This window comes from Alosa alosa, chromosome 2 (genome assembly GCF_017589495.1).
Source record: "Alosa alosa isolate M-15738 ecotype Scorff River chromosome 2, AALO_Geno_1.1, whole genome shotgun sequence".
NCBI lineage: Eukaryota > Metazoa > Chordata > Actinopteri > Clupeiformes > Clupeidae > Alosa > Alosa alosa.
Genome location: NC_063190.1, coordinates 13,595,014 through 13,614,425, shown reverse-complemented (window position 1 = coordinate 13,614,425; position 19,412 = coordinate 13,595,014). Strand labels below are relative to the sequence as shown.

At 39.8% G+C, this 19,412-nt stretch overlaps 3 protein-coding genes across 19 annotated transcripts in view; 1 reads left to right on the top strand and 2 right to left on the bottom strand.

The window, feature by feature from the left end:
• dlg2 (discs, large homolog 2 (Drosophila)) overlaps positions 1-8,785 on the bottom strand; it is a 186,417-nt gene extending 177,632 nt beyond the window's left edge. For all 15 annotated transcript variants that reach the window (XM_048237879.1, XM_048237880.1, XM_048237883.1 and 12 more), the window contains exons 1-2: positions 6,972-8,785; positions 6,134-6,265 (exon numbers count right to left, since the gene is read on the bottom strand). In XM_048237879.1, coding sequence (XP_048093836.1) covers positions 6,134-6,265; positions 6,972-6,990 — 151 coding nt within the window. In that variant the 5' untranslated portion in view covers positions 6,991-8,785. The remainder of the gene's footprint in view (positions 1-6,133; positions 6,266-6,971) is intronic.
• Positions 8,786-8,936: 151 nt separating this feature from the next.
• Positions 8,937-10,302, top strand: tmem126a (transmembrane protein 126A). The gene is made up of 4 exons (XM_048237902.1): positions 8,937-9,330; positions 9,427-9,620; positions 9,731-9,845; positions 10,054-10,302. Exons 1-4 carry the CDS (start codon positions 9,233-9,235, stop codon positions 10,250-10,252), a joined length of 606 nt encoding a protein of 201 aa, XP_048093859.1. The 5' UTR covers positions 8,937-9,232; the 3' UTR covers positions 10,253-10,302.
• A 4,173-nt stretch (positions 10,303-14,475) lies between these two features.
• On the bottom strand, positions 14,476-18,091 carry crebzf (CREB/ATF bZIP transcription factor). Of its 3 annotated transcripts, none has more exons than XM_048235524.1 (4): positions 17,917-18,091; positions 15,610-16,426; positions 15,323-15,412; positions 14,476-14,882 (listed from the first exon to the last, which is right to left on the bottom strand). In XM_048235524.1, the coding sequence occupies exons 2-3, from the start codon at positions 16,377-16,379 to the stop codon at positions 15,340-15,342; spliced, it is 843 nt and encodes a 280-aa protein (XP_048091481.1). In that variant the 5' UTR covers positions 16,380-16,426; positions 17,917-18,091; the 3' UTR covers positions 14,476-14,882; positions 15,323-15,339. The 3 variants fall into 3 exon arrangements, with proteins under 3 accessions (XP_048091481.1, XP_048091473.1, XP_048091490.1); XM_048235516.1 differs by having other exon boundaries at positions 15,323-15,401; XM_048235533.1 differs by lacking the exons at positions 14,476-14,882; positions 15,323-15,412 and having other exon boundaries at positions 15,636-15,770; positions 15,871-16,426; positions 17,917-18,090.
• Between the last annotated feature and the right edge of the window lie 1,321 nt (positions 18,092-19,412).

Genomic DNA, 19,412 nt, shown 5'->3' with positions numbered 1-19,412 from the left:
AACAATGCATGAAAACCACTAAGCTACAGGGCCAAGGATGACCATTATGCAAGTGTCACATTTGCCTAACATCTCTCTGGAACACATGGATATATCTGTTGCAGTCGCCACTAAGCAAGATGCATCAGAGCATCTTTGTTGTTGCGCCGCTCCTGAATGAATGGAGAGAGGAGTGATGATTTATTTAGCAGTGGCAGAGCATTGAGTGGGAGTAGCCTCCTCCATGTGCAGCCAAAAACAGGACCGAGAGCAGGAGCAGTAATGTGGGCTGTGAGTGGGACGTGAGCGTGCTGCAGACTCTCTCCTGCAAAGGCTGCCACCATCACCATCACCATCATCATCATCAGCATCAGCATTTCACTACCACACCAGCACAACACAGAGCCACAATCCCCCACCTGCAGACTGGGAGTTAAGGAGTTAAACTTTATTGATATATTTGTGCAGCCAGAAACAGGACGCGGGAGCAGACATGTGGGACTCTCTCCTGCAAGGGCGTGACTATCATCATCATCCCCACCACCACAAACGAGAGCTGCACAGAGCCTCTATCCCCCACTGCTCCCAAACAGCCACGCAGACTGGGGATCAGGGGCCAGGCCAACAGGGATAAAGAGAACAAACACAAAAGGGGGTGTGAGAAGTAACCTTCAATTTTATGGCTCATTTGTGCTTTTGAAAAGCCCTCCGGGGTCGCCAACAGAATTCCTTACGGGCTTCCAACAAGAACAGCTAAATGAAATTTAATGCCTCTTCGTTCATCGCATGGCTTATTCATGATCATTTTACTGATTAAATATAAAAGAAAGTAACTGTTATTCGTTTAATATTTAAGGCAGTAGTAAGGGGTTTACATCTAAAAACATCTAAATAGCATGTTAACTAATGTATTTTGGTGATAACATTGTAAATCATTGCTTACATTTTCACAGGCTTTCAGACCTAGATCATAACCACATAGTGAATAGCCTGGATGACTAGTAGGTATGACAGGTGCTTTTAATCGGTCCTTCACATGAGAAACATTCCACAAAACGTGATGAAGTAGGCCATGCATCCTGTTACTTTTGTACTACACTAACATAACTCCTGGATGGCATTACACCAGACTGTACTTCCATGTGTGTATAAAATTGAACCATACTGTTAAAATAAAATGTTTGCACATCTGGGAATCAAACACTTACATAAAACCTAAAACATCCAATCACAGAAACAGTGATTTATGTATGCACCATCACTTATTTACAAATGATACTACACATGGCTTTATGCTTCCAACAACATGGAACAGCTTCCCCATCGACAGATGTAGCATATTTCTCCAAAAAGACCAGCCAATCTACCTTAAGGTTAGTAACTGTACCAATGCCATTCCAGAGTATATGGATATTCATGAATTTCCATGAATATGAAATTCTCAATCCTTTCCTATCATTGAACAACACAGGGCTCCCTTCCACTTGAACATATTAAGAGCTCAAATAGAACAGTAAATATAAGCAGTTATTAAGTTTCTTTCTCTCTTTACAGTCATCTTCTCTACACAACAGTTTTCTTCAAACTCGTGACTAAATAAATTTCCAACAGAACTTGGGTCAGTTGTCAAACATACACTAAGACTGCCCCCTAGTGGATGACCACTTACATAAGCAACTCCAGTCTGTAAACTACTTCATCAGACTAGACCAGCACTTCAGTCCAAATGAAGATAGAAGATGTGTACCTCTATCTATTCCATGATACATTACAGCTGCAGCAACAAGATCCCATTTGGCTAGGCTCCATGAAAGAGCCCAAAACCACAGCATGAAGTCAACATCAACACATAAATATGTCTTCCTTAACAAGTCCAACCTGGATTTCTGCATCTCTCATTAGGGACATTAGAGCATCGGTCACTGGGTTAATAGCACTTAAGTTGGCTAAGATTCACTTTAATGCCTCAGCTACATTATTCAGTCTAAAACTCTTTAGGCATGACTCGCACACAACCACAGTCTAGTAAACTTAGCCGTCTCCCTCACCTCAAAAGTTGCTCTTTGGCTTGACTCTGTGTTGTCACAAAAGGACCAGACCAAACTCAGCCTTTAGGCCCCAGCTGAACAAGAGGACTGTCAGATGATGGTCGAAGACCTCGCGGAGACCGTCGGTGGTAATCTGACTGAGGGCACCTCCTTGCCATTTGCTGGCATGCACAGCTTTCATAGCTCCACCATAAAGTAAAGTAACCCTGGTGGGATTAGTGGCACTCAAGTAAACCCACGGGAAGGCCAGATTATTCCGAGGTGGAGGAGAGGAGTTGGCACGCAGGAGTCAACTTCAATTAAATCTCATTTTGTGGGGGCGCTCATGTAGTGCAAGTGTAGCGTCAGTAGTGTCAGTGTTCCAAATAGGCCCAGTGCCCATAGGGACCAGGGTTCCAGTCTGACCTGAGGTAATTTCCTGAACTCTCTCTCTCTCTCTCTTTCCTCTTCACTGCCCTATCAAAACAGGTTTAAAGGCCTTTATACTTTATATATGTATATCTAAACTTTCACCAGTGGCCTGAAACAATTTACAGTCAGCAGCAAGCATCAAAACAGTGACAGAGGTTCCAGTCTGCTGGTGAGCAGATTCCACAAGTAAGGCTAATGGAGATATCTCTGGCTGGCAGACGCAGCTTTCCCATAGGAAAAGAGTTTTAATTGCGGTTTACCTGCATCGAAAAAATTCTCTCGGGACGGCTTCTCCATGAAACAGGAGAATACACAAAGCCTTGTCTGTTAAGGCGGCCAGTGTCTGACAGTGACAAATATGGCCCATTAACAACCTCCAGGGAATAAATTGGCAGACAGTAGTCTACTCCCAGATTTGGACTTTGGTGATAATGAATAATTCAGAGTAAAAGGGTATGATTTCTGGCCACCATGTGATTACTGAAAATGACTTCAATGATATAGTAGCTCACTAAACACATAACACCTGTCCCTTTCACAAGAACCTTGTATACTTGAAAACAGTTGTAAAACAATATATATTCAAATTACCTACACTGAAGAGACTACTAGACCAGGAGTGAGTGAAGGTTTAAATTAGCAGTTTAAAACAGGATAACCACCTATCAATACATGTTAATAGTAAAAAAAAGATACAAATTGTCAAGTCAAGTTAAATACTATCATATAAAATCACCATTCCATACATTAATACCTACGACAAATAGACAACTGCTGACAACACCACCACATATTTCCAATCACTCAAAAGGCATGCAGAACATTACCAACATCAACAACAGTGCAATTGTCATTGATTTTAGGCTTGGTAAGTTGGCTCATGTCTTTCAGTGATGAGCAATAATTTTGTCTAAGTTTGACCCAGATAACAAAATGGCATAATGAGTAGCCTAGGCGGCAAGCTGAAACGACAGTTGTGTTTGTCCTTCACATGACTGTCTACATGAAAGTTAATTTGAAGATGATACCAGTAATTGCTTATGAAAACATGCATCAAAAAGTGACAAACTGTTGCATACAATTTATGGAAGTGAACATCTCAGCATATTTCATTGAGGGTGAATGATGAATGGGTTAAGAGGCTGACAGGCACTCTCCTGTGTTATGATGAGGGCTTTATCATGGAGCACACGCTGGCCAGATTAGATACAACCTAATGCTTTATAAGATGATTATATCTATTTCAGGAGGTATTAGCTTTATGTATGGTCCAAAATTATATTTTTGATTCAGTTGCTAATTGCAGGTACAACATTAACAGCCAAAAAAATCCATCATGTAAATCCATTATGCAATTTTCCATCATTAAAAGATTACCTCTTCAGTCTAACAATGAAAAAACAAAATACAATGTGTTTCAATTACGTTTTTTTCATGTGACGCATTATGTTCTATAACACTCTGTTTACCGTCACCTGGTAGGCAAGTTGCCTGGTAGACGTTGAACCATTTTTTTTTTTTTTATGTCTTCCTAATAACTACTACATGGTGGTACATATGTGGTGGTGCAGGTGTCTATACATTCTAAAACCACATGAGGCCCAAAACAGCTGACCAGTCGTTGAAACGGGGAGTTCCCAACTGTGCTGTAGCAGCTTTTAGGACATATTTGTTGAAGAAAACGTAGAATACAATGCAAGGGTTACATCTAAAAGGTAACACAAACATGACTACAGGTGACAAAAGCATGACTACAATTTCATACAGTACACCATGCTTAATGCCTATGCCTACCTTTGTATTCAAACATAACACACATCCAGACATCGTACTTTCACCACTCACCCTAGCTGTGTGGCTATATTGTTTGTTTAAAAAATGTTAAATAAAAAACATCAAGGCTTGTTACATTGATTGCAGTTTTTTTTACAGTGATTTCAACTGAGAGGACACATACTGGAGCAGAACACTCTACACCACATGCAGCAGTAGCACACAGACACAGTGCCTCGTTCAGTCGACATCCAGACAGCATTAACCTAAATACAGGCTTGAGCTAGTAGCCTCAGTGCTCGTCCATTATACTGGTGGCAGAATGATCATTTCACAGAGATGACCCATATGGGAAGCAGTGAACAGATTCATCACGACTTGTCTTTGAAAACGGGACTAAAAGAGGATTTACTTTTGAACAAATTTGTAATTGTAATTATAACATTACTACAAATATCTGCTCATTGACCCATTAAATCTGTACAAGGGTCAGAGAAAGTTCTAGAGGCCATTCAAGCTCAAAGAGTATTTTACACAACAAAAACATACACAGGATATGGGTCCAAGCTCTGTCACCATCATAATATGCATAATATATCAAATCCCAGTGATACAGGACCTACTCTGTTATTTGCCATTAGTAAAATGAGCTTAACTAGAGACAGGTGTAACCATTGTTTATTTAAATGTTATGTATGTCTATTTATTATTCTATTTTGAACCAAGGGTTACACAGGCCTATTCTTAAATTGCAACAAGCTAAAAAGTACGGTCATGTAAAAAGGAATCATCACTGTGTAAAAGCAATGCAGTCTGCTGTGCATCTAATCCTAACAATCCTAGAATCAATATGTTTCTTTTTGATTCATTACAAGAAACAAAAACCCTCTGAGGAGGAGTTCTCATGGAGCACATTAAAAATACCAGAGGCACAGGGAAGGATCCCACTGCCAAATCAGCAAGGTTAAAAATAACTATTTCAGGAAAAAAAAGGCTTAAACCTGCAGAACGGGCGCACGGCTAAAAGACAGTGAATCATGAGTAGAGCAAATGCGACAAAAAACAAGATACATCTGACTCATAGTAACCACATTCACTCCAGTAATGAGTGAATAGCACTTTTAATGATTTAGCTGTAGAGAGAATTTAGAACCCTTAAGCATACATGTCTTTTGTGAATTCATCTAACGAAAACTGCAGCTCAGTCATTATCTACTCTTGCTAATGCCAGCAGAACTCCATATTTGGTTTCTTTTTTATATGGAACCGGAGGGAGTGTTATGACAGTTTCCTTTTTCAGAGTAGCTACTATATAAAGGCAATGAATGTTAGGCCAAATCTGCACACTTTTTTGTTCTGCACAAAAAGGCAAATGAAAGGAGACTAATTGTCATACGTTCTTAATGGGAGAACATTTGTATCAAGTATATAACAATATAGTAAACCCATGACTGGACACTTGTGACTGTTAGTGCTTCAAGCTCGTGCCAAGCTGTCAATAAAAAAAGACAGGCAAAACTCTCTTTTGGGTATGCATTTCAGAAAAATTTTCATTTTACCCATTTCATTCATGTATAAAAACCTTAAAACTGCCATCTAACAGTTTTGATAATATGAAGATTAAGTGTCCTAAGTGGCAAAAATGCAGGCTGCCCTGAATTCAGCTTGTTGATTGTTGATCAAACCCAGAGATACAATCTGAATTGATTGGGCTGAAATGTATGCTGATAGATAGATAGATAGATAGATAGATAGATAGATAGATAGATAGACAGATAGAGACAGACAGACAGACAGACAGATAGATAGATATACTAACAATGATCATTTCCACATACTGTATAAAGAAAAAAATATTTTCCAAGTCAATGCAACCACAAAGAACATACTAAAATCATGCAAAGAACATACTATCCACTTACCAAGTAGTGCTTGAAAAAGACTACTTTTGAAGATGTCCATCACTCTTAAAATGGCAGTTTTAAGCTGTTGCTCTTCTGGCTTTCTTAGTCTAGAGCAGTAGTCTTCCAACAACCCTATGGCTCGAGTTGTATCTGTAAGAGACAAAACAAGAAAAATGGTAGTCTACTTTTAAAGTATTTTGGCAGTATGTGTATATAAAAAACAGACAGCAGTTGCATCAACTAATCGACTTCATCTGGATAAAATATACAGAAAAAATGCTAAATAAATACCAACTCTAGAGTAACCAATTCATTGTTCACTATTCCAAGGAGCAATAAGTTCAGCTTGTTCATCAAATGTCAGGCCTGGCCTAAATGTCCAGCTCATCAGCGTATGACCACTTCCTCTCCAACCACCTTTCCATACACCAATTTACCTTTTTCTCTCAGCTGTGCTATTGGCTACATACCGAAACACCCCCACATCATAAATGACAAATCAACTTATTTTACAAATAGGAAATGTTATGACATGATAGTAATAATTATGGGCAGAAAATTACAAATTCATTTATCACACTGTATGAAAACAGACCAAGCCATGTACAGTTGACAGTTCTGAAGACTATCTGAAAACTACAATGTTTGTGTTAGACAATTAATTATCAATAACCTTAAAATAGCCAGTTTGTTTTGTTGCATGTGCTTACATCACATTCAGCAAATTATACTGGGAATGGGATATATTCATTCTGCACGTGCAGCTTTATGCACATGCATAATCAAAATATTTTGTGACAGGCCTAAATGGAATGTGGAATATATGTGGCTTGGGTGTGAGCCTTTCTTTACTCACCTCGTTTCCTTACAGGCATGCTTGCTTCCTTGGAATTCCTGTAACTTTTATGTGCCTTACATTAAAACATCCAGTAGGCCTACTCCCAATTGGGGCAATGAAAATTGGGCCAATGTAAACATGTGTAAAAGTTTTGGCAAGTTGTAACTGTTTAAGAGGCACTCTTGAAGGCAGTCTGTGAGCCTCGGATGATGGGATTTCAAAAATCAACCTCGACAAATTAATGTTAGACAGTCATCACTTATTCTCTACATAAACAGCCTATTCATATGTCAAAAAGTATCCTTCGTATCCATGAAATACAGCCAACTTCCAAGATGTCCCGAAATGCCTTGACTTGCACTCCATCTTCTCCTTGGAAGTTTCAGGAGTAAATTTAATAAAACTCATTCAGATGAAAAATCATTTGAAATCCTCTGGTAGTATCTGTATCTGGTATTAGTATTTATTGTGATGGTGATAGTAGTAGTAGCCTAGTATTGACTCCTTTGCAATGTAGCTTGAATGTTATTCCTCATTTTGTAAGTTGCATTGGATAAAAGCGGCTGCTAAATTAATAAAAGAAATATTGTACATGTGAAATTGAGTCCAGGGGTATATGCGTAACTTAACATTAACTGGCGTGAATCGGGTCGCATTAACATCCAGATGACGTGCCAGTACAGAACGTCATTTCCCTCTGTCGCGCGCTGGCAGCCGAGGCATAAACACAAGACATTACAGTGCTGCGTTGATTGAATGCTGACATCACTTGATAGCTTTCCCCAATTTCCTCATCTTACGCCACTTTTCCAGTATGACAATGGCGTTGAGGGGCATTCAGTGGTCATATAGTCTTCTTTCCCAATTGTTTTGTTTATTTTCCAAAAAGTGAACTACTGTCCAATGGCACACAATGCTGTCCAATTATTACACACAAAACAGCTGTCAGCTTTGTGCCGCACTCGCTTAGCCAGAGGTAGCTAATTAACACTTCGATTAATCTAACGTTACTCACTGGATGGACATAGAGTGGACCAAGATAAACTCAGCAAGACATTCACTGACAGCTGACTGCCGTTACCTAGCAAATTGAACATAGCCGACTTTCTCGCATAGGATCAAAATTACCTGAAGCTATGTGACTATGTAGAGTCAATTAATTCACTTAAGTTGTTCTCCCTCAAAACTGTCCATCTGACGTTATGCATTCCCACCAATTACTCAATGCCTTTACAATATACGATTGCTTATCCAATGCACATATCCAAATACCAAGCATTTTAATGTGTCAACATTCTCATTTCACATGGATCCCTAAAACCTCATCTGATAACATACGATTTTGTTAACAGTATGGGCTACAGCCTATATAACTAAGTTAATAAAGATGTCACCAAAACACTTAGGTAACCCTTTCCTAGAATATGACAAACTATTTAACCCTTTCTGAACACACCTCAGACACAACATAGCCGACATTGCAGACTTACCTAGCTAGCTAACTAGTCGGGTGGCTAATTCTAAGCAAGGGACAGGAAAGCTAGTCTGTCAGTGCGACGCCTATTGGAAAATACCTGCAAGTTTTCCTTAAAACGCATGGCTTTGCCATCACCGCAACTCTAAGCATGTCGAGCAATTTCTTTGTCAGCGGCTGGTCCCTAAACTCCAGTTAATAAAAAGTTGTTTATTTTGTTTACGTTCCGCCACTGTATCAAATTCAACGGCTTCAGGGCATCCCTTTACCGTGCATGGTCAGCTGTCCAGGCAATCAAGCGAAGGCAGTGGCGGCAGCGGCGGCGGCGGCAGCAGCAGCAACACCACCAGATTCGCCTTAGCAACGAGAAGGCTGATTACTAGCTACACACTGTGATTGAAAGGTCCTCGGATCCAATTGGAAGCGAATATTTTTTCTGCATATACTTCTGTGAACCAATCAGCCGCTTTAAGGTTGAAGCAGACAGACGTTGTCACACACACGTGGTTATGACATGGCTGCGCCCAGGCAGTGTAGGATAATGGACTGAACGAAGCATATTCGGTAGGCTATAGAAGGAAAATTAGGCATTAATAACGAACAACAGATGCTACCAGAAAGGGGGTTTAGCATATACACGCAAGTGCAAGGGATTTCGCTTCGTGTATAGCACAGTATGCTTTCTAGTGTGATTCAATCAAGTCTGTTTAGATACAGCAAGACAACAGACAACATAGCCCACCTTGGTAAAGTTCACAATCATTAACGTTAGCTGCTACAGTGTGGGTCTGCAGGCAGCTCAAAGATGTCAAGTCAAGAACCAGTAACCTTACAAAAAACACCGAAAGGCGTATTTGTCGATGCTCTTTTGAAGAAATTTGAAAAGCTTTCGGACACTGACAGGTACGTACGCACTTCCGTTTGTTTTGTGAGTTGTGCGAGTATGACGCTACAGAGGTGAGTCTGCATTTGTCAATAACATGTATTTTTTGTTTACAGAAACTTGTTTTCATACGGACCCCTGTATTTGGGGGGCAATGCGGCCTTTGCTGGATTAATAGCAAACAGTTTCTTTCGGCGTGCACTCAATGTCACACAAGGGCGCATAGTATCCAGTCTTCCCATGGCTACCTTACCCTTTCTGACCACTGTGGCACTGTACAACGCAACTGTTTCAAACCCCTTAATTTTGGGTAGGTTTCTCTTGTCAAACTATTTACAACACCTATATATATGTATATATAAAATGTGTCAAACTATGCTTATTATAAACTATTGATCAGACCCATTTAATACTGCACAGGAGATCTTAACTGCCCTACGTGTGCGGTGATCAGAGGTGCTATGGTTGGAGTGGTGGGCGGTGGCGTCTATCCTCTTCTTTTGGCCCTACCCGTCAATGCAGGGCTTGCAGCCAGGTGCATTTCGAGAAATGTTTTTCTGTGGATAGCTTTAGCGCAAACTTCATTTTAAAATCATTGTTTATTTAGGTGCATTCTGACTTGCAAGTGCAGTAATATTGTTTTCATCATATCTAGATTTGTAAATAAACCTCTGATTGAGGTCATTAACATAAACATACAATTTATTGTATTACTTAACTATGTGCAATCTGATTTGTTTCAGATACAACACAGCACCTATGCCAGAGAAGGGAAATGTCATGCGATTTTGGATGATTGTCGGTCGCCCCATAGCGAGAAAAATGGCCTTTGTATTTGTGTTGCAAGGCTTTTTCGGGACCTACCTTGCTTCCAAGCATTTTGACATTTATGTCAAATTGTTAAAACTTGTAGACATGGATCATGAAGACCTCCACGATTAGGGTTTCTCTGTCATTTTTGTACAGAAATTAAACTGGCAAGTCTTTTTAAACATGAGTTGTTGCTTCTTTTTTTTTTTTTTTTTACCGGTAAGGGGTAAAATGTATTCTTAGGTAAATTGACATTTATAATGGGAACCTAAAGAAAACTTACACAACTTATTAAATCCTACTGCAGTGTGACTCAAAACGGACTTACTTGTATTTGTAGTAGCCCATAAATCACTAGTAATGCCTAAATGCAAAGATTATATGCTTTGCCCTTCCACAGTAGCCTGGTCCCACCCACCTAGATCTTCTTTCAGAGAGATCTAGTCTAGAACAGTGTTTCTCAAAGTGTGGTCCGGGGACCACTGGTGGTCCGCAAGCTATCCCAAGCGGTCCACAAGCAGACCAGACGTGGTAAATTATAATATAGATGAGTTGTTTGCAATATTGAACCAACTTGTATGTGAATCCAAACAGTTCTGCAGCACTGCCTATAAGCTACACCAGTTTAAATCATGAATTCTCTGACACAATAAGCAAGGTGGTTCATTGAGTAAGCCTATTGGTGTAACATACTGTTGAAGTAGATACTTTTATTCCTTTTTCTTAGCTACTGTAGGTGGTCCGTGAGTTTTTTTTTTTTATTATTATTACTGGTTAAGTGGTCCTTGGCCTGAAAAAGTTTGAGAAACACTGGTCTAGAACACCATAGTTCATAATAGTTTCCATAGACAAGAAAAATGTCAGGCCAATCAGCGACGACAAGACAAAACCGAAACTTATTGTGATAATCAGACGCAGCAACACCTGCTAACGTTGAAAAATGCAGAAATGTATTTACAGCAAAGGTAGACCCACATACATAGTTTCCTGACTGTTGATGATGTTTACTGTCAGTTAAGTTTAGGTGAAGTAAACATTAGGAATCTGATCAATGTGAATGGAAAGGCTGGACCAATGATTTCAAAGTTAGTGCCCGTCACAATGCAAGTGTTGCAAACGTTTCCCAATCGAGTCACCAGACTCTATTCACTTTGTTAATGAGTTTGGATTTTCCCAGGCTACTGCCACGGTCCCCAACTAAAGCACTTTCTTCTGAAAATGTTTGTGATCCATGAACATTTTAGTAGTAGCACAGGTAATGTACATTTTCAATGGCAATAAAATATCAGTACAGACTTTTTTCCCAAGTAGTTCTCAATAAGTATGAAAACTGTTGCAATACTTTTGCAACAAGGGTATGCCAGAAAGGGCTGAAGCGGAGCGGTAATCAAAGATCTTTGGGTATGCCACTTTTAAAGGCATAACATTGCAGCCATATATGAATGCTACACTAGGTCGTGTCAGCTTCCACCATTGGTGACTTGCCGACATACTTATCATACAAGTACATATGGCTTCAAAGCAGTGGTTCTCAAAGTAGGGCCCGCAAAATTTGCGCTGTGGCACAACAGGCTACAGCGCCCATACAATGCACGGGTCCAAGTGCCCACAGAAACCCAGGTTCAAATCAGACCTGCGGTCATTTCCTGATCCCACCCCATCTCCCTCTCACTTCCTGTCACTCTTCACTGTCCTATCCAAATGAAGGCAAAAAAGCCCGAAAAAATATGCTTAAAAAAAAAAAAAAAAAATACAATGCAACTTCTCAGCTTGTATTCTGTCTATAATGGAGTGGAACTGTGTGTGTGTGTACACACACATACATAAATACACACACACACACACACACATACATATATATATTACACACACACCCACATCCACAGATGATGACCCTCTTCACCAGTAAAATAAGAAGATTGTGTCTATTGGCTTCCTCCCAGATTAACATTGAACTTGAATCACTTCACACAGGTCATAAAGATAGCTAGCTGATGAACATAGAGAGATGTTCGAGTCAGTCCACGTTGTCACTTGATGCAACATTTACAGAGACCAAGTTACACAACTGCCAGAAAACAAGGGATAGTGAACCTGACCATAACTTTGGGTAATACAAATGGCATATGCTTAATTGTTACGATTATGAGGGGGTCCTCAGAAAATGTTCTCCCCACAAGGGGTACCTGAAACCAAAACGATATAGCCTGTTTTAATGTACAAGTGTAATAATACCCCATTAATGTAATGGCCAAGGGGCCTTTTCTAAGGTATATGACCTGAAAGTCATATTTTGTCTTTGCAAACATTTGAAATGATCAATTCAAATTTAATCTGAATTCTACACTAAAGCCTATCTGAACTGGTTCCGTCATATTTAAAGCTACATTGTGTAATTTCACAGATTGATGGTGCGATCCAGTATCACCTTTACGAGTTGGAAAGTGTTACATCTCCCAGCTGACTCACTACATTTCACCAAGACACACCGTCTTTTGGTCGTAATTTCAACTGTCCACCTCGGGGCTTCTGAGAGTAGAAGCTACCCTCAGGTGATTGAGGAGATCCGTACGAGTTGACAAAGATGGCTGCGCCCGTAAGATGAAATTGAGATGTATTTTATTTGTACTACGTTGGTCGATTTAATGTGAATTTTAAATGCTCTTACACACTTGATTACATTGCTGCTTTAATCCGGTCACCAATCTATGCATTGCCCGGTCTTGCTGTGCGTGCAATACAATGTAAAGTTTTGTTTCGAGCTGGTTTGCTAAAGAGGCTAATGTAGCTAACAATAACAATAGCTATGCCCCCCTCCTCGTAGCTCAACAAAAAACAGCACTTGATTAAATTAAAATTGTAAGTGTGATGAAGCTGGAATATGAATGCAAGTGTAAATCATCCCGTAGCTTGTTTAGATGAGCCACAAGCTTGCACTCATGTTCAAGGCAAGCGCCCAGCACTACTGAGGACAGCTGCTGCCCTGGTGACGTTTTTTTTCTCTCACAAAGACAAATTGGAACGCTAAGAGTGCTACAAGCCAGGCAATTAAGTCACGTTCGCGCATACAATTCAGGCGGTATGATAAAAATGGACCACCACATAATTATTGGGGGAAATTCTCCAATCTAGCGGTTACTAGCTACGGAAGCACACCATAGATGTCCTAGCTGGCATTATAAGATGTCATACACTACTTCATCAAGTATTCCTTCTCGTAATGAGGTTGAGATTGTAAATTGCATTTAGAAATTTAGTCTGCGAAACTTTAGCTTATATACTTGCAAGATGAATAATGTCATTATGGATTTGTTATTTTGGCTTATATGCAGCGAGCAACTTATCAGTGCCAACGTTATTCGATGATACTGTACAATATACACTACCAGTCAAAAGTTTGAAGACACTTAGAAATGTCCATTCCACTCCATTAGACAGAATACTAGCCGAGATCATTTGCATTGTTTTTTTTTAACCCAGGGCAGCAGTTTTCAGATAACATTATGTGCTTACATAATTGCAAAAGGGTTCTTGACTGTTGTAGAAATGGCTGATCTTTAATGCAATATCTACATTGCCCATTATCAGCAACCATTCATCCAATGGTTCAAAGGCATATTCTGTTTACTAATCCGATATCATTTTAAAAGGCTAACTGTGAAAACATTGGAGAACCCTTTTACAATTATGTAAGCACATAATGTAATCTGAAAACTGCTGCCCTGAGTAAAAAACAATGCAAATGATCTCAGCTGGTATTCTTTCTATAAAGGAGTGGATAATGGAGGGGAAAGGAAAGTGTCTCCAAACTTTTGACTGGTAGTGTATGTAGTTCAAGATAACGCTAACAGGGACTTCTATCTCCGTACGAAGAGTCAGAGATCAGGATCAGCAGCCGCAACAACAACTTTCTTTCGGTAACTGACCGACAAACGCAAAAGGCAGAGCTAGAATTTCAGGTATGGCCCTCCTTGGCTAATGTATTCTAAAGATGGAGGCCAAAACATGGCTACTGCCATGCGGGCGACTCTGTCATATGTATTCTGAATGGCAGATTCTACGCTTACGAGAATACTTTGATTTGTTGGTGGAAGTAATCACACATGAATAAGCACATAGTTTTGAAAGAAAAAAAATGGGTTTTTGCTAAGAATCAACCCAAAAAAAAATGACACAATGTAGCTTTAAAGTAACTCCACATCTAGTTTTACCACCCTTATGCTTCTTTGATGAAGGAAAGGTAAGAGCTTAACCAGCAGAAAAAGCTTGCTGTTTGAAAAGAGAGAAAGAGAAATGCATCAGTTTTACACAAGAATAAGACATTCTGAATTCACATAACAAACAGATGGCAAGAATACTGAAAATTACATTTATTTTCAAACAAAATCATTCTTTAAACATAATTCTTTGTTCCCAGAACAGATGTGTACATTTCACACATAAAGAGTAGCCATGAAGCTTTGAAACCTACTGGTTTTCTAAACCTGTCCAGTTACTACTTCACATATTACTATGAATAACTGAATGATGGTAGACTGTTCATTGGTTTCAGTGTTGTGTTGATGTTGCACAATGTCAGCATGTTTGCCATACTGCCGTCTCATACACAAACTGTGTGATCTCCATTCTATAAAGCATGTTCATGTGTAATGGATAACCACAAAGATGTAACTTACACCTGATCACATACTACCTTTAACAAATACCAGGGCCAAGATGGCTGCAGCTGGTCCCGTTTCTTCAGCTTCTCACAGCATATCCACTTTAGCATAAAGGAAAAATAAAATCGCCAAATGAAAACAGTCCTCATAGGAAAAAGTGATGTTTCACCAAAAGGAGTTTGCTTACCAAGATTTTTTTTTTTTTTTTTTTGTATATGAACATTTTTGTGTCATGTTATGAACTTGCAGATTAGATAAGGAAAAAGCCTTTTGAGAAACATCACTTAATTAGATTATTTTTCATAAGCTAACATTCTTGTTGACTACTTAATCGTCACAGCAGCACACATAGATACATTAATATATACACAACAGAAAAGAAACCCAAATCCATGTCAGCATATAGCAAACAATAAAAAAATGATAGAACTCAAAAAATGAAGAGAAACAGACTAGTGCTGCATTTCACTTAATTCAAAATAGTTTGTATCTCTTGACTAACGAGCTTCTGCATCTCTCAAGGAAGGAGTGGGGAACGTACATCGGTTTGTGATGTCCTCATCTCTTGACTGCAATCACGGAGCCAAGATATCCTCTCATCCTGGGTAGCAGGCAACCACCTAGGGAAAAACTGTCAACAGGTTTAGCAGTAACTTGCATTTAAAGCATTGCATTGTTTTCAAATTTCAAAAACATGCCATTGCTGAGTGCACATATACAATAAGCACTTTTTTTTTTTCCCAATTTTTATGTCCCCACATTGTGCACATAATGATCTAAGCTCCGCCTTATGATCGCTAGAAAGATATAGATTGTACTTGACCCTACATTTTAAGTGCTGCGCTTGCACTTTCTGCACATTTAGTGCAGAATTCCACAGAGACATGGTCCTTGTCCACATGCAAACAGACGCCACCAGACGTTTGTCCCTCTTCCGCCTTCACCCTCTTTTTGGGTATGGCATAGTCGTGGTCATTCGTCTCTGAACCCTGGAAAAGTGAAGTAGAAAATTTCATGCCGTTCACACCGCTCAATCTAGATAACAGTTGGCCTAACATGCTGTCGTTGGCCAATACAGCTCTCAGATACCTAGTCTCATTTTCCAACTCTTCCACCCGCTTGTTCAAGTGTCCATTTTCTTGTTTGAGGATCTGGTTTTCTGTTGTCAGCAAACCCACTTTCTTCTCTAGGCCACCGACGTATTCTTTTTTCTTCAGGCGATTAATTCGGGCTGCAATTGCATTCTTGTTCATCCCACGACTTGAGATATCCAATGTTGACTTCCTCTGCGAGGTCTGTCCACCCACTGAAAAGTGTTGATCTGTGGAGCAGTCATCTTTTAGCTCACACAATGTGTCGATGTCTCCAAGAGAAGGCAGTGCATCCTTGTCAAGCACCCAGCTGAAATCTTCCAAACCAAACAACTCCAGGTCCTCGCTGGGAGAACTGCTGTCCTCGAATGAAATGTCTGTGAGAGTATCTGTTTCGACTGGTGATGGCTTTACAACATCAGTGACATCAGGGTTGTATAGCTGTCCACCCATGCTGGGGTAGGAGCTGTTTGAGGACCTGCCTCTCTTTCTGGTCATCATTGTCATATCAAGGTCTTCTTTCACAGACCACTTCAAGTGGCAAAAGCAGTGATCTGAAAGACAGAAGAAAGTCAAAAGGTAAATTAGTGAGTAGTATGTTGAAGGAATCAGTACCTTCCAGATATTTACATTCTTTTTACAATTCCCAACAAATTGCAAAAACATCTTTAAAACCACAAAATAATTCATAGTCATTGCAACACCGGAGAATTAATGTCACAAAGCTTCTTACAAACCCATCATACTCTCCTGTGACATAGTCTAATGTTATAATTCATAATTGAGCATAGATCTCACTAAATGGAAATAATTTAACTCTGGACTGATTCATGGTCTACAAAAGCTAAGCAAGGGTTTGGCCCATACTTGCGTACAGGGGCGTACTGGCAATGGTTCAACAATGGTTTATTCTCTATACTGAGACTAGGATGGCCCAATAACTCTTACTAGGTCCCACCCGTCCAACATGGCCTCAGAGCCAGAATTTTGTGATGGCTTCAATTAAGTGCATGTGGAAGTTGCAGCAGGTAGGTAAACATGCTCACACATTGTTCAGAGTAAAACTGGCATCCTTTTAGAATCCGACTGAGCAGCCATCAATCAGATTCAGAATGTGTGCGCATGCTCAGTACTTGTAGCATGAACAAACAGTTGGCTTTCTATCTATTACCCTACTACTGTGATTATGTTAATCGCTCACCCACAGCCTAGCTAATTACGAAGCCGTCTACTATGACCTAAAACCATTTTCTGGGATAACTAACACCAAAAAAAGCTATTCCTTTATTCCTCGCCTCTACTTTCAGTAACGTTACTAAATAAACATGCGTAGGGCCTCACACTGTTGCTTCATCACTGCACTGAACCTCGCACTAAACCAAATGAAATATGCATACAACACCGATTAATTCGCTCGTGTCTAAACTGCACCTGATCGGATTAGATAGTGACATGTAAACATTTGGTACGACATCTTAAATTGAAATAATTTCAATCAGACTGAGAAAAAAGTGTGCATGTAAAAGTCAGACGAGTCATTATTATGTAATAATAGCTAACGTTAAGCAGGTAATAGGATAAGGTTTTTCAAGAGGCAATATTTATCTTTCCAAATGCACTTAACATAATATAACGTTAGGATAATGAGTGATCTAACTTAGGCTGTAAATGTATATAACCCAATTTGGCGCGTTCTGGTCCTTTCTGGTATGGCCAACGTTTAGCTGTAGCTATCTAGCTGCTATGTTGAAGCTAGCATTAACGTTACGTGGGCCAAAGTCCTCCTGCTAATTTCGTGATATTGCAATCACAACAGTGACATTCAAGTGTAATAATGGCTAATCAACGATGGGTTACCTGCTCCATTGGAATTCAATACAATCTAATCAAGTTTCTGTTGATAAATACCAACTAAGTTACTATTAACAAAGGCGGCAGTTTATTTAGCTGGCTAACGTTAACATTAACGTTAGCTATTGTTACGGTTTCTAGCCCACGAAGACACAGCAACATATTCATCATAAATGAGCACAAGTTAACTTACCGAAAAAGGCAACCGTGTGTCTTAACACAGCATTCTTCGTGCAGGGCAAAATTTTACTGTAAAATAGATATTTTTACCCTCGTTGGGAACGTTTCTGGTCCAGACAAAACAATAGCTGACTCACGGAACTTTCCAAGCACAAACGTAGATACTGCGTAGAGAGACCAAACGTCGACAGAACAAAATGGCGTCCACTTCACGTGTGATAAGATCTTAGTGGAATGTTTGTATCTGCCACCTACAGGCGTGGAAGCCATAATGTAACGTAATGTGGCCACTGTCTATGAATGTGGCCCATTGTTCTTTTGATCTGGTGGACAGCCTACTTCCAAATAGTTAGGGAAAGTTAGGCATTTTTTTCGCCAATCTGCAAAAAAAAATCTTACCAATAGCTTTTTTTTTACTATGTGTTTCTAGAGGTGTCTAGTAACACCTCCCAATTTATCCATGACCAAATCCTCTGGGAAATGCCTGGAGAGCCAATCAAGTTTGGGGTGCCGGTCTGGACGAAAATATTTTTTTTTACCAATATTAGCTTTTGAGATGTCTAACTAGGGGTTTGGGTCTGTCTTAGCCATTAGTTTTGAGTAAAAAAGACTCCAAGTCCATAAAAAATCCATAAAAAGTGGTTTTATTGAACAATTACAAAACAAAACTTCCTTAATCAGTTTAAAATTTAACAAACCACCCCTCAACTCCCCTGCACTCCCTCACTTCTGTTATCATCTGGCTGGTTGATGTTCTGGCAAGAGTTACCATGACAGTTCCCACAAGTAGTTCCCACACTTGACTCCTTGCTTTTTACAGCAGCACCTGAGTGTCACAGTCGCACATTTGCAGCTGACAAACTTCAGAAGGTAGTCTGGTGCAATGGGATCTGGTGTAGGGACTGGTGCATAACCATGTTCTCCTTGTTTCTATCCACACTCAAGGATATCTAGTGATGGACTTTGTAGCTGTAGCCAATCTCTGGTCTGGAGATATGCAGAAAGTGCTGTGCTGCAGCTCATGTAGTCGGAGGTAGTTTCTAAGGCTTGATACTAGTTATGTTGTCCTCATGAGTTTTACATTTTGTTGCTCACTCTCCATCCTCCACGTTGGATAGTCTTTTCTCTCTCTCTCTCTCTTTCTCACACACACACACACACACACACACACACACACACACACACACACACACAAACACACATACACATTGACTCTCACAAACACATTCACAACCCACACACACATATGCACATTGACTCTCTCACAAACACATTCACAACCATGAACACACACACACATAGATACATAGATACACATTGACTCTCACAAACACATTCACAACCATCCACCCACACACAAACACATGCACACACTTACAAATAAAGTTCACACATTCACTGATACTGTCTCTGTCTCTCTCTCTCTCACACACACATGCAAAATGTCCTTTCTCACACACACCATGTTGAGACAAAACTATCTGTGATTATAGTACCAGTGTGTTACAC

Excerpts from the sequence above, each read along its gene's own strand:
- tmem126a (XM_048237902.1), top strand. The coding sequence starts at position 9,233 with ATGTCAAGTCAAGAACCAGTAACCTTACAAAAAACACCGAAAGGCGTA. Across the intron at positions 9,331-9,426 it reads AAGCTTTCGGACACTGACAG|AAACTTGTTTTCATACGGAC; the intron begins GTACGTACGCAC and ends TTTTGTTTACAG. Across the intron at positions 9,846-10,053 it reads AATGCAGGGCTTGCAGCCAG|ATACAACACAGCACCTATGC; the intron begins GTGCATTTCGAG and ends GATTTGTTTCAG.
- crebzf (XM_048235516.1), bottom strand. The coding sequence starts at position 16,379 with ATGACAATGATGACCAGAAAGAGAGGCAGGTCCTCAAACAGCTCCTAC. Across the intron at positions 15,402-15,609 it reads GCAAGCGCAGCACTTAAAAT|GTGGTTGCCTGCTACCCAGG; the intron begins GTAGGGTCAAGT and ends GTTTTTCCCTAG. Across the intron at positions 14,883-15,322 it reads TGAGGACATCACAAACCGAT|TGGATATGCTGTGAGAAGCT; the intron begins GTACGTTCCCCA and ends TTTATGCTAAAG.